General features: G+C 39.3%; 1 protein-coding gene across 1 annotated transcript in view; it reads left to right on the forward strand.

Annotated features, from left to right (window-relative positions):
• The window catches only part of LOC140574202 (uncharacterized), a 37,207-nt gene extending 21,969 nt beyond the window's left edge, over window positions 1-15,238 (forward strand). The window contains exons 3-13 of the mRNA XM_072693954.1: window positions 436-1,695; window positions 2,800-2,901; window positions 3,014-3,120; window positions 4,411-4,469; window positions 4,558-4,694; window positions 5,032-5,169; window positions 7,049-7,094; window positions 7,508-7,545; window positions 8,449-8,542; window positions 9,804-9,987; window positions 14,436-15,238. Coding sequence (XP_072550055.1) covers window positions 436-1,695; window positions 2,800-2,901; window positions 3,014-3,120; window positions 4,411-4,469; window positions 4,558-4,694; window positions 5,032-5,169; window positions 7,049-7,094; window positions 7,508-7,545; window positions 8,449-8,542; window positions 9,804-9,987; window positions 14,436-14,564 — 2,294 coding nt within the window. The 3' untranslated portion in view covers window positions 14,565-15,238. The remainder of the gene's footprint in view (window positions 1-435; window positions 1,696-2,799; window positions 2,902-3,013; window positions 3,121-4,410; window positions 4,470-4,557; window positions 4,695-5,031; window positions 5,170-7,048; window positions 7,095-7,507; window positions 7,546-8,448; window positions 8,543-9,803; window positions 9,988-14,435) is intronic.
• Window positions 15,239-15,474: the final 236 nt, after the last annotated feature.

A 15,474-nucleotide genomic window follows, 5' to 3' on the forward strand; every position in this document is an offset into this window, starting at 1 on the left:
TTCCCATATAGACCACATTTTCCTGTAACCTCTGTAACTAAGTTCCTGTTTTTTGTTCTGTATGTCCATTTACAACTTCCCTGTCAGTTATAGTTATGGTGCACCTCACACCCTATGGTGACCCATGAGTCTATGTGGGCATATTTTTATTTTAAGTTCCCCTTTTATAAAACTTTTATAAACGATCCAGAATGACAGTTTGCATAATATACAGCCAAAATATCATGCTGTGTGAAATCACTTGCCATGACTTCTCTTATGTTTTATGTAAATATGCACATTTTGAAGAGGGAATAAATTAGAAGAATATGGTCCAGAATGACATGAGTGTCATTAATCTACTGTAAATGTAAGCATTTCTGACATTCAGGTTTTGCAGAGCAGATCCTTCTTTGGGCTGTTTGTAATTCTTGTGTCATATTTTCTTTTTCACAGTGACCAACCACACCACCATGGCACCGGTCAACAGTACTGCTGTCACAGAAGCATCAGCAACACCAGGCAACATGACTACACCCTCAATTACAACAGCTGTTACAGCATTGACAACACCAGGCAATTTAACGACCATTTCCTCCCTAATTACAAATCCCACAGAAGCCACACCGGCAGAAAATACAACAACACATGTAACCACAGTCACATCAAATGCTACTGCAACCACACCAGGCAATACCACAGCAGCCACACCAAATAATACTGCAGCTACACCAGGCAGTACTACAGAAGCCCCAATAAATGCTACTGCAACCACACCAGGCAATACCATAGCAACCACACCAAATACTTCCTCAACCACACCAGGCAATGCCACAGCAGCCACACCAAATGCTACCGCAACCACACCAGGCAATACCATAGCAACCACACCAAATACTGCCTCAACCACACCAGGCAATACCACAGCAGCCACACCAAATAATACTGCAGCTACACCAGGCAGTACTACAGAAGCCCCAATAAATGCTACTGAAACCACACCAGGCAATAACACAGCAGCCACACCAAATGCTACTGCAACCACACCAGGCAATACCACAGCAACCACACCAGACAATACCACAGCAACCACACCAGGCAATACCACAGCAACCACACCAAATGCTACTGCAACCACACCAGGCAATACCACAGCAACCACACCAAATGCTACTGCAGCCACACCAGGCAGTACTACAGCAGCCCCAATAAATGCTACTGAAACCACACCAGGCAATAACACAGCAGCCACACCAAATACTGCTGCAACCACACCAGGCAATAACACAGCAGCCACACCAAATGCTACTGCAGCCACACCAGGCAGTACTACAGCAGCCACACCAAATACTGCTGCAACCACACCAGGCAATAACACAGCAGCCACACCAAATGCTACTGCAGCCACACCAGGCAGTACTACAGCAGCCACACCAAATACTGCTGCAACCACACCAGGCAATAACACAGCAGCCACACCAAATGCTACTGCAGCCACACCAGGCAGTACTACAGCAGCCACACCAAATACTGCTGCAACCACACCAGACAATACCACAGCAACCACAACAAATACTACAACTCTGCCAGTGACTGCATCCCCAACAACCAATGCCACAACACCAGGCATTAACAACACTACTCCAGTGAACAACGCCACAACTGGACCACCGCTCACCTCTACTACTAACCCTAATAACACAACAACCACACCAGGTCTGTGAATTTTGCATGGCTACTCTTCAAATCTTAATTTCTTCTCAAAGCCCTTAAAGTGATGTGGTTTTTAAAGGTTCCTTGAATTTAATAGCATTGACTAGCTCAGCAAGCATGGCATGTTGCATTTTTGGACACTGGTATGCTGGTCAGCCAACATGGCCATGCTGTTTTTTATGCATAACTGCATACCTAGCATTACTTAGCACAGTATTATGTTGATTAAGTACCAGCAAGGTTATACCAGCTTTACAGAACTTGCACCTACTGAGAAATGATTTAATAGTGTTTTAGATGCATCTGGAAGGCCACAGAATTAGGATAGTGTAGATTTGTTTTGTCCTGTGATCAAACATAGCTTAATTAGCATGGTGGGTAATATGGTAACGATTGCGGAAAGTTATAATTGAGTTCCATTCTTTACTCATTTCATTGAGTTTTCATTTTCATCTCATTTCATTCAGTATTCAACATAAAACATGATGATGGTGCTCCATCCAATACTTTTGGGATGAATTGGGGAGTTGGGGATGAGGTGGGGTGCTGATCATACAACCTCCTGACCTCACTGACCTCAATCTAGTAGAAAGCCTTCACTGGAAAGTAGAGAAAGTTACTCCAACAAAGGCGGGATAAAGTTTTTAAAAGAATACTCTTCATATATATATATATATATATATATATATATATATATATATATATATATATATAAACAATATATGAAGGTGTCCCAATACTTTTGTCCTTAGTGTATGAGTTAATGCATTTTTGGGTGGAGCATGGATAGATCGGGTATTTCAAAAACTACACATATTTGTGGAGATTTTAATTACGCATCAGTCAAAAATAAGCAATATATATATATAGCTGTCAGAAACCTCGTATCTTAAAAAACTTTACAGGATAAAAGGGAAAAATCTTAATTTAATTGTAAAAGACTTTATTCCTAGTCCTTTTGAAACATTTCTATTGGTCCATTCATCATGAAATGTGTGACAGTAATGATTAGTTCATTATTTTGGAATGATATTGATATTTCTTACACTCCGAGCATTTTTCATTTCATTTATGCTGACTTGATTGCTGTCTTTCTCTCTCTTTCAGTTACCTGTCCAGCAACTCCCTGTCCCGCGCTCAGCTTGTGTGTAAACTCTGTCTGTCAGTGTGTGGCTGGAACCTTCCTCACAGAGGGCCGCTGTATGGAAGGTAATGATAAGAGCTCAAACATCCTTAATCAATAATACAGATAACATGTATAATACACAGCCATTTACTGTCTTCTTTCCCTCCGTCATTCTCCCTCTCTCTCACTCCTTAGTAAAAGTTTTCCCAGGTACTCTGCGTGTGATTCGGAATTTTACAGACGACATGAAAAATCCCCAATCAAGGGCTTTCCAGGAGATCGCTTCTGAGATCGTGGCAGCTGTGAGGCTTTCTTACATTCCTTCTTCTCAGGATAACTCTCAGGCCTTGAGTTACATTTGTATTTATATACTATATACATATATTCTACAGCACGCTTAGAATTCACCCTCAAGTAGTATTATTTATGGAATTTATAGATTTATTGGAATTTATGGATTATTTTATATACCGTATACTAACATTTGAAAGTACTCCTTTAGAGGTATGATTTATATTGTTTAAAGGTATTAATTGAATGTAAACATTATTTTAATTATATTATATATTTAATTAGTCAGTACTTTTAGAATATATGCCTTAAAGATATTAAAAGCATTGTTTATATTTTTATAGATAATATTGATATAATATTTATACTATACCCTTTTTTTAGGAGATTTTAGGATATAGACCTTTAGCTGTATTATTGTCATTATGAATCCATACATGCATAATTATTTTTGCCTAATTAATTAAACACATAATAGTGGCAAAAAGGGTTATTATAAAGGGAATTATAACACTGCAGTGACAATTTTGTTTTTCTAAGGAACTTTTTAATGGCCATTTATTTAAAGAACCTCCACATAATTAATTACCTACAACCACACATCCAAGCCATTTTTGAAAGGATTTTATAATGGAAAATGGAATGTCTCAACACAGAAAGGCTTATTACACACTAGGGTGTATTATTTTATAGCGGACCATAGGCTTTTTAATGGGTTAATTAAAGAGTTCCTAATGGAAGAGCCCACATATGCAGACTAAGCTGCTTGACAGATATTAACATATGCATGCCATAATGCTCTAGCCAGGATCCTCTATATGGTATACATATGATTTATGAATGAAACTACACAATGCATGAAAGTATGTCACAAAAAAAGAAAACAAATGTAGGATATGGATTCTTTAAGTGTGCAAATATTCACGTAATTTATCCCTGTTCTCCGTAATTTACAATGTAAACATATCACCAAAGGTCCTTAAGCATGGTACTTATGGTCCATTTTCTCAAGGGAATTGTGCATATCTGTAGGTGAATGGAGCCATTGCAAGAAAACAACGCTCTTATCCAGAGTGAGGAGGGGTAATGTAGTGTTAGGAGTCTTGCCCAAGGACTCTCATTGGTGTAGCGCAGCATAGTCACCCAGACCGGGAATCGAACCCCAGTCTCCCACATGGTGTGTTAGCTCAGTGGCAGGTAGTGGTGTTATCCAGAAACCACAAAACAACTATAAAGGAACGTGGTACAGTTTGAAGGACTGTCACAGTGACCGTTTGGTACTCTCTCCCTCTCTCTCTCAGCTGAACGCTGCTTTGCAGGACATACCCGGCTATGTAAACTCTACAGTTCTGGAGTTAAAGTAAGTGGCCCCTCTACCCACCACTCAAAACACTTTGACCACTCTCCCGAGTGCTAAGCAGCCATCTGTGCTTTGTGTGTGTTTTCAGTCAAGGCAGTGTGGTGGCTACAGTGAACAATGTGTTCGAGCCCACCTCCTCCGCGACACAGAACAGCACCAGCAGGGCAATAATGGATGCCATAAGCGGCAGCAGCAATGGAATTCTGGCTATGTCTACGTTTCTGGGTAAGATCAGCTGTGGCACAGGGGGCTGGCGAAATCTGCACATCAGAGATTTGCTCATGTTGTGGGATGCCAGTGCTGAGTGTTTGTAGTTGGCTAAGTGTTTATATGTGACTGTCAGGAGTTACACAGGACTTTGCTGATTCCCGGCTAAGTACTAGTGCTACTCAAATAGGCCTCTATGGGTAAATTACTGGACAGTTACTGGACAGTTACTAGATTTTTACATCCAAGTGCAGCTGAAAGTGGCAGCTACAGGTTGAGGCGTGTATATCACAAATAAACACAGAATGAACCCAGGTGTCTCCTTTTTTAACCCTTTTTCGTCCTTTGTCTGCAGCGTCGAATCTGTGCAGCAGTCACCCACCGCCATGTGACCAGAACACCACAGAGTGTATCGACAGCGGATCTGGCTCTGCTACCTGCGACTGCAAGCCTGGCTTTATTAGAACAGAATATGAAACACGAAGCTGCATTGGTATGTGTGTGTTTCCATATAACTGTGTGTGTGTGTATATATAATACAATTCCATAGATTACACCATATAAACCATATAAATGAATAACATGATTCTAATATGCCTGTATGGTGCAGCCTCACAGGTTTAAGCAGTTATATATTATATAGCTATATCTCAGATGTGTCCAGAAAGATGAACAGAGCCGTAGATGGTTCTGAGGCACTGTAAATAGTTAAATAGTTAATTTTACATCATATAGTTTTTATTTATTAACATATTGCATCCAAATTACTTAAAACAATAAATACGTCTTCAGGGTTTTTAGATATATAACACTGCAGTGACAGTTATGTTTTTCTAAGGAACTTTTTAATGGGCATTTATTTGAAGAACCTCCACATAATGAATTACCTACAACCACACATCCAAGCCATTTTTGAAAGGCTTATAACACACTAGGGTGTATTGTTTTACAGGGACTTTATAAGGGGACTGTATAAACTGGTGGGGCTATGCTCTGCTAATAGAGGTTTGCAATGACACTTTCATCCCCGGCGGAGGACCATAGGCTTTTAAATGGGTTAATGAAGGAGTCTCTAATGGAAGAGCCCACATATGCAGACTAAGCTGCAAAAGTACCTTACATGACAGGTATTAACATATGCATGCAATAATGCTCTATTAACACTAAATACGTCTTCAATGAATGAAAAACTGTATTTTCTTTGGCAGAGTTGAATAATGAGAGTTCAGTACACAGACGGCACAAACCGTGACCCTCAAACACTGCTGTTTCTCCTTTAACCCGTTACATTGCCAGGCTTGTTACACACTAAGGTGTATTACTCAGTAACTACAGGGACTTCTGTACAAACTGGTGGGGCTATTATTTGCTAATAGAAGTCCGTAAGAACACTTTTGGCCAGCGGGACATTTTTAAGGGGTTAAAAGTAAATCCAGAAAAAACAAAAAAAAACAGAGCTGTAAAACGAGCCAATTTCGAAACCCCCAAACTGTTACATCACAGTCTTGACAAACTTTACATGAACTAGTGAAAGCTCTAGTGAAAGCTGGTGAAACAGTTAAACTTGACAGCGACTTTGGGAGAATTTTTTGTTATTGATACTGGAGAGCAGCTCATCACTTCTAGAATCTAGTCAGACTGCTAGTTATGGTAATACGGGTTGCTACGAGAACCAGGCCTCATGACTGTGCCAGTGTCCCTGTGCCAGTGTCCGCCAGGGAAGCTCAAACTCTGCTCGTAAAAGCCTGGGGTTGCTAACAGGGATCCACGCTGGGCTAAAAGCTAACCCTACCTTTTTACCGGTAAGACTCAGCAAAGACCGAAAAAGCCAAACTCGGGAAAGCGAATTGGGGCAAGGTTAAAAGCTCTTCAGCTTGCTAACAGCACATCACGCTGATCCCGTAATTACAGTGATATATATAATATAACTAATTATAGTGTATGATATAATATGTGGCTTCTCTCAGCCGTCGCCGGAGATGCAAATCAGCCAATAAAAGCAGAGCTCATCGTTCTTTTATTCCATAAGCACCTCCATCATTCTGTGGTCACATAACAGGGTGGTAAATAGGCTTGTGGTCCTTCGTCTGAGCATTATTCGCCCCAACCACAAGTCACATGTTTGCTATTAATGCATTGCATTGATAGAAACACATTCTGTGGCATCTTTAAATCTACACTGTTTACATCATTGCATACAATATAGCAAAAATTATTAATATGACAAATGAGTCTGGGCTTTTGGGTGGTCGAGACAGACACTGACAGCAAGTCCTCATTCAGCACAAAAACGCAAACCGCACGGCAACATAATGGACACATGCACTACACAGTCCCACGCAGTCTAACTGTGCCGTGTGCTCTTTCCTCAGCATGCCCCAGTGGACAGAAGTCAGTGGAAAACCAAAAATGTGTGCAGTGAGTAACCTGTCCTTAACCTCTTAACACTCCAAGGCTTATTACACACCAATGTGCATTACTCAGTATCTCAGTAACTTCTCTAACATCTCTGTGCAAACTGGTTACTGGCTGTTCTTTCAGGACAAGCGGGACATAGGCTGTTTAAAGGGTTAATCTCTAGTGTGAGAGACAGAGAGAGGAAGACAGAGAGAGCATACCTAATGCCTAAAGTACTTTATGTACCTTTGCTTAGAAGCTCTGTACAGATGTACAATATTTTACATTTGCATTTCGGCTCATCTCTGACCTGTGCTTGGCCTTTCTGTGGCCTTATCTAGTTGTAGCTACTGCCCCCTAGTGTTGCAACTATATACCAAACCCTAAGCACGTTCTAAGATCCGTGGTACTAATTATTTGTGCTTTTTTTCCAGGTGTCCGTTTGGTTATTCTGGCTTCAACTGTAATGACTGTAAGTTGCTATTCAGGCCGCTTAAGGGTGCTTATGTGGCCCCATTTTCAGTTCCTGACTCATAACTACATCATAAACAGTAGTTACTGAATATATATATATATATATATATATATATATATACTATCTGTCCAAACGTTTATGGACACCCTTTCTAATGCCTGCATATAATAAAATAAAATAGCCACTAGAATAGTTCTCTCTAGAGCAGATGAACATAAACCTTTTTGGCACCGTGCCTAACGCCAGGTGTGGGCTAAAGGGGTATGAAGCCCTCCAGCATTGAGCTGTGAAGAGGGGAAGAACTGTGTTCTCTGGAATGATAATGGTGCCCCATCCAATACTTTTGGAGAGTGGGGGGATGAGGTGGGGTGGTGATCCTCCAACATCCTGACCTCTTTAACTTCTCTAACATCTCTTGTCGCTGAATGCAATGCAAATCCTCACAGCAATGCTCCTCCAAAATCTAGTAGAAAGCCTTCTTCCCTGGACAGTAGAGACAGTTACTCCAGAAAAAGCAGGAAAAAACTCTTTTTAATACCCTTGTTTTGGGAAGAAACAATAAACGAGCAGGTGTCCCAATACTTTTGTCCATATTGTGTACACATCATCGTCCTGCGAAAAGCTGGTATCTCCATTCAATGCAAGTCAATTTTATTCCAAGTCATTTTGGAGCATTTCTGTTGGTCTGCTCATCATGACATTCTGACACAGTGCAATGAACAAAAAATTGAAAACATAAAAATGGAGATACATGGTTTTTGCATGACAGTGCGGATATAATAGTTAGTTGAATGATTGTGAACGATCTACATTGCTGATCTAGCATCTACAGTGAAATCTGATTGTGTGAGTATGTGTGTATCGACCTGCAGACTGTAACACTCTGTTTCTTTCTGCTAGCATCTTTGTTGGCGCTGGTGGTCGTAGCCTGTGTTTTAGGTGGGCTTCTGCTCATCGTACTGGTGGCCATGATCATCTACTGTATCGTGAACGGGTGGGTATATGGAGTGGTTACACAATATATATCATATACCAATTATACTTGCTATATTTACCTCCACAGTTTTGATGCTGGATGGTTTACTGTGTGCTGTGAGAATCCCGACCAATCACAGACGTTGTTTGAACGTTTGGATGAACTTTAACATATAAGACTTTAACATGATCCGTCCAGCAAAAACAGTTATAAAGCGGCCCTAGAATAGAAAACTAATGATAAGTGATTGGAAATCACTCCAATCAGTCCAGCAGAAACAGAAGCGACTTGAGGCTAAAATATACGGTTACTTCAGTAGAATATGGAAGCGAAGCCGAAAAGGCTAGAAGCTAATGTTAGCCAACAGGGTGAAGCACCGCTCTGAGGCACATCGCAGGGAAGCTGTGATGGCTAAGAGGGCCCAATGGACTCTGAGAGGGCCCATTGAGGACAGCAACGCCATCAGATTTTACTTACCAAAGTTGCTGCAGTCTTAAAAGCTACGCTAGGCTAGACTAGGCTATGCTATGCTGCTGTGTTGGTGCGATGCCATTAAATCATTTTATAAAAGCAGAGCTTAGCAGTCTGAGTCTTCTGTAGAAGGAAAAATATGGTACTAACTAATACAGCCCTAGTTTAGCCTATATGGGCCCATCCTACACCTATTTACCTATTTTCATGGCTCCCGCATGCATTGCTTAAATAGCAGCGGTGCTTGCGAATATTACTACGCCGATGGGCACGGTGGTCTCGAAATGAGGTGTGTTTAAGTCAATAAACGTATTGAAATCTTGGCAACAAAAAGCACGGGAGCTCCACTGACTAAAAACAACCAAGGCAGACGTCAACAGTCAGACGTTTATTGCTATCTTGGATCTTAGAGGCTAGACGCTCCACCACTTCAGTAAGCCTTCCCGGCCCACCATTGAAATAGCAATCCGCCAAAGTCTGGCCGCACCTGGCTCTTAAAGGGAATGGCGAGTGACGCGCTGATTGGTTTGTTGCAAGTTACGCCCAAAATACACCCATGATTAATGAAGAGACCTAGTACATGCCTTTGTGGGTTTTCGAGCCAGGCCAGGCGTACTTTTCCCGTCGTTACGACAGCAAAGACACACCGACATGCCCTGGACACGCGATCGATGGCTCGCCATAAGATCGCTAAAATAGGACCCTATGTGTTGATGGTCTTAGCATCTAGTTATGTAGCAAGCTAGCATCATTATCTCTATATGCCAAATATGATGCCTGTTATTTCTGTGTGTGTGTTTGTCCACAGGAAAAACCCTAAGCAGGTAGAATTCACCAGCAGCCCTTACCCTACCGAAGAGTTCCCCACTTGGCCTGTGCAAGGCATCACACCCATCCCTCGTGCCACGGTTAACAACAGCGCTGACTCGGGCCCAGGCAACATGATAGAGATGAGCGAGCCGAGCAACAAAAAAAATCACACCAATGGACTGGTGAGTTAAACGCTGTGGTTCGATGATGCTTCACCATCATTTTGAAGCCAAATCAATTCAGTCAATATTCACCTTAATCCAGATGTAGTCGATGAGACACGGCATGCTTGGTGTCTGAAATTGTTGAGAAAATTGCTGAGAATCAAAAGTACAACGCTTAGCTAGAACAGTATCGCAAAGCTGGAATTTTGTAGGCTACACTGTTTTGGTCCATTTTGATGGTCATGGCGTGTCAGAAACCACATGAAAGGCATGTTTGATGCTAACTGGCTGCTGGAAATTTACATTAGGCCATTCATTAGCTTCATTAGCCTCACTACACTTGACTGATCCACCAAATTTGAGATAAGGAGACAACTTTTTAATTTGTTTGGAGATTTTTGGCCAGACCATCATGCCATGGTTGGCCTTCATAGTTTTATAAACACTACCTGCTCAGTTCAGACTGGGATCCGTTCTGCTTCAGAACGCTTAAACCCCTGAAACCCAACCTTATTTTTGACATTAACTACATATGAATCATTTAGTATCTACTAATTATTCAGGACCTACTAATTACTCCCCGATACCCCAATATCCCCTAATTTAATAAGTAGTAATTATTCACTATCTACTAATTATACAGTGTACACAATTTTTAGTACTTACTTATCATTTAAAAAGTACTGACAATTCAATAAGAATCATTCAGTACCTACTAATTATTCAGTGAGTACTAATTATTTACTATCTACTAATTATTTAATATGTGTTAGTCATACAGGAGTAACTGCTTATTCAGTAAGTACTAATTATTTAGACTCTACTATAAAGCCTAATATGTATGTATGTCATCCGTACCGAAAACATACTTATTATTCAGTAAATCATTCAGTGAATCATTTAGTAGCTAGTAATTATTTAGAACCTACTGCTTATTCAGTGACTATTTATTATTCAGTATTAATACATTAATAAATAAATATTAATACATTATGCAATAAGTACTAATTATTTACTATTAATATGTAATAGTCATTCAGGACTTCCTAATTATTCTGTACCTACCAATTTCTTTTAGTTATCAACTAATTAATCAGTACCTATTTGTTTATGCAGTACCTACCAATTTTTGTTGTCTACTAATTATTCAGTACCTACTAGTCTATTTATTATTCAATTAATATAAATTATTTAAAATCTACTAATTATTTACTACCTACTATTTATGCAATATGTATTACTCACTCAGGACATACTAATTATTCAAAAAGTACTAATTATTCAGACTGTGAAAGTAATGTGTAACTTGAAGTCATTTGAAGTAAGTGTCCTAAGTACTAATTATTCAGACTATAATTAGTAAATAATAGTCTAGTTATAATAGTTATAATAAAGCCAAATATGTAATATTGCATCTGTACAGAAAACATACTTATTATTCAGTAGGAATTATTCAGTAGCTAATAATTATTTAGTACCTACTGCTTATTCAGTGACTATTTATATATTTATATTTATATATACTAATTACGTAATATGTATGAGTCATTAAGGACTAACTAATTATTCAGTACCTACTAGTCAGTTTATTATCCAATAAATTATTTTAAAAAACTACTCATTATTTACTACCTACTAATTATGCAATATGTATTACTCACTCAGCACATACTAATTATTCAAAAAGTACTAATTATTCAGACTGTGAAAGTAATGTGTAAATTGAAGTCATTTGAAGTATGTGTCCTAATACAGGCCTTTAGAGTTAAAGGGGGTAAATGATGCCCTAACCCTATTTTCTTTCCTAATAATTAAATGAATTGTATCTATTTTATATTGCAATGTACACTAAACCCACTGTGACTGAGAATATAGCTAATGCACTTGATTGCTTGCACACCACTTGCTCAGTTATAATAATGAGAGCACCGCTGCCACCTACTGCACTGGAAGAAGATCACACTACCAGCGCTCATTATGAAGACAACCATCATGCACTGTTATAAAATCATGATAAACTGTAGCATTGCACTGAGAGCTCTCTGCTAAAAAAAGTGATAGAGATGATACTTGAATGTATGAAGCTGTTTAGCACCATGCCATCCTTGCCACTGCTTCCAAAGCCTGTACAGCTACCACCACCTACCACTATTCTATCACAGAATAGAATCACATAAAACCCCTTTTTGAATAAACCTCTGTATGTGTGTCTGTGTGTGTATGTGTCTGTGTGCGTTGATGATGTGCATGTGATGTGATGCAAACCCCTCCACCCTTCCCCCCGCTTTGCCTTGCATGTTCCTCCACGCTTTAGAAGATCAGAAGAAAGGTAAGACACTGCATGGCGTATCCCCAATCATCAGTAAAGCTGTGTCTGCATGCGCGTGGCTTCTGGTGGTGTGTGCTTCCCACTCTTTCACCATGTTAATTTACCGCTCGTTACTTTATTGCCCACAGTGCAACATGATTAAGTCACTGATCCACTGCTTTCTTCTTGGAAAATGATCCGAAACATCACAGCTTTATCACCTGCTCTGAGTCACTATCATAAAGTTCCTTGATTAAACCAACCATCACCATATCCACTGGTTAATTTAGAAGGAAACTGGAAAATCATCATGCATGATGGGTTTGTGTATGGGCATGGGGTACATTTGTGTTTGCACTGAGGAGCACTTTTAAAAATAAAGGGTCTAAAGGGTTTTTTGGAGCAGTGACATTGAGGACCCACCTTTGGTTCACCTGAAGAACCTTCCAGTGTTCTGGAAACCTGTTGAGAAGCTCTGCATCTAGCCATGAGGTCCACACATCACACATATTTGGAGAGTGGGACATTTTTTTTTTTGTGATTTTGCCTCTAAACACCACCCTTTATTGATAAAGTAATCAAGATGTTGAATCATTACGCTAAGAAAATGATCAGCAACACCATAAAAAGCCTGGAGGACCACAGAAGACATCATATCAGACATCAGACAAACCCCCTCACAATATCTAGGCCCTGTTTACACCTGGTCACGTCATGTGACTAGCATCTGGATTGTATCCTGATAAGATTGTAGCCACATGCATTTACACTGGGTAGTTAAACATGCCTCTGGTTAGTCAGAAAGACTAAAATCTGATCCCTGTGTGGGACGGGATATACAAATTCGCTTGTTGTACAGCAATTAGTACTGGTGTTTGGGTTGTACTGGGAGTAGATACTTCTGTTGAGCTAGATAACATGCTAGCATGCTATATGATGTTATTCAGTTTCTATTTATTATTCATTAAATATTAATTACTATCTACTATCTACTAATTATTCAATATGTGCTAGTCATACAGGATGTACTGATCATTCAATACTTACTATAATTATCACAATAATCACAATCATTCAATAATTATTCAGACTCTACTCCTATAAAATCTAATATGTAACGCAATGTCATCCGTACATATTATTAAAAACATACTTGTTATTCAATAAGAATTATTTAGTACCTACTAATTATTAAATTCCTCAATTAGTTAGAGTTTCGGATGTTGATTATGAATTTGGTTGAGCTAGATGTGATTCCACTGCTATAACATGTGGCTCAAATGTGGCTCAGACCACCTCCTGAAGTGGTTTCAGTGATGGGTGCTTTAATTTACACTCTCATTGTTATGTGTGGCTCAGCCTTATCCAGATATAACCCTCTAATCAAGCTAAGAACACTCTCAAGGCTACTAGGTAAATCCTTGTGAAAGTCTACAGTCAGTTTACTTCAGGATGCAAAACACAGATAACCCCTGGAAATCAAATCAAATGTATTTATGCAGAGCTTTTTACAACTGGCACTGTCACAAAGCAGCTTTAGAGAACCAGTAATCAGTAAGAGGACAAGAGATCAACAAGACCTGAGACCACCAGTGAGCCACAAAAGACATCAGTGGCAAGGAAAAGTCCCTCAGAACTGAAGGAAGACATCTTGGGAGGAACCAAGACTCACAATGGGGACCCGACCCATCCTCAGATTAGATTAGATTGCCAGAAAACATCTAAAAAACTGCCCAGTCTTGAAACAAGATTTTTTGGACAGATGAAACCGAGATTACCTTAAGCAGCGAGAATGAGTTAAAGGCGTCATGATCTGAAGTATACTGCATCACCTGTCAAACATGGCGGAGGCAGTGTTATGACCTGGGTTGTTTGGTTACAGAAATAGCACAGTTAGTTTTCAGCCAAAAAAAAGGGGAACATTTTTGTCATTTTGTCATTTTGAAGCATTTCTATTGGTTCATTCATGGTGGAAATAACTGCCAGGTTGAAAATCTAAAAAACACTCACCAATTTCTTAAAAAAAAAAAAAAACCCGGTGGTTCATCTGTGTCATTGCTCCAAAGAACCGTTTTGGTAGGGACAAATGGTTGAAGTAAAAAAGTGGGGGGGGAAGGCCAGCATGTGAGTCTAATCTTCTCTACTGCTTCTTTTCTAGATGGGTTCCTATGACCTCATGCCCATCGACAACACATTTAAGGGCAAAAACCCGTCACGCTATTCGTACTTGGTTCAGGGCCATGAAAACCCCTACTTCATTCCAGGAGATGAACCAAGAACAACATGAGAAGAGGAGAAGACGAGGAGGAGAGTTGGAGGGTGTATGTGTGTGTATTTGTGTTTGGGGGGGTTAAAGAGGCTAGTTCCAAAAGTAAGAAAGGAGGAGTGTAGGAGGTGAGAAAGAGTGCTGCAAATAAAGACTTATGGCTCGTGCAGAGCTTAAGAGCCCATGTTGAAAACTTCAGCGTTTTTGAATCTGACCCCTGTTTGTAGTGTCCGTAGCGTGCAGCCGATTACTGAGGACAGCCATTCCAAAGCTTTTCCCTGTACTCAGAAATAAACAGAAAACCTGCGGACTCCAGCCACACTTCTGTTAGGAGGCAATGTTGAGTTGAGTTGAGTTCCATCAGTGGATGCTTTCGCAAAAAATCCACGTGAATTATTTCAGTCGACTGCATTAGTAAAGACGATGGGGCTGATTTACAAAAGAGTCTTAAAAAATGAATTTTTTGCAGATGTGATTTAAGTAAAGATAATTTGTTATTCGTAAACTTTTCTCTCAAGAAAAATGAAAACCTCTACTTTATTTCAGAAGAATGCTGGAATTCTTTCAAGAGAAACAATTAAAAATTGCAAGAATTGTATGTTTTTTCATATAACATTTTCTTAAGATCAGAAAATAACAGAATATTTGAGAACTTATTAATGTTTTTTTTTTTGCATTTAAGGACTGAAAATCTTTGTGGGCTGAAAAAAGTCTTTAGAATTCAAGAAATATTCTTTAGTTTAAGAATTCCAGTTATTCTTGGATTTTTTGAATATTTCAATTCATCGTAACTTTTTTTTAAGAAATTCAGAAAAGTCTAATAGTTTCTATCTTAAAACACTAAGAAAAACAAACAATCTGAAAAAACTCATTTTTTACGAATATTTTGAGAATTTTTAAGCATGTTCTTTTATGCTAGTTCTCAAATATT

Source organism: Salminus brasiliensis, chromosome 12 (assembly GCF_030463535.1).
Source record: "Salminus brasiliensis chromosome 12, fSalBra1.hap2, whole genome shotgun sequence".
NCBI lineage: Eukaryota > Metazoa > Chordata > Actinopteri > Characiformes > Bryconidae > Salminus > Salminus brasiliensis.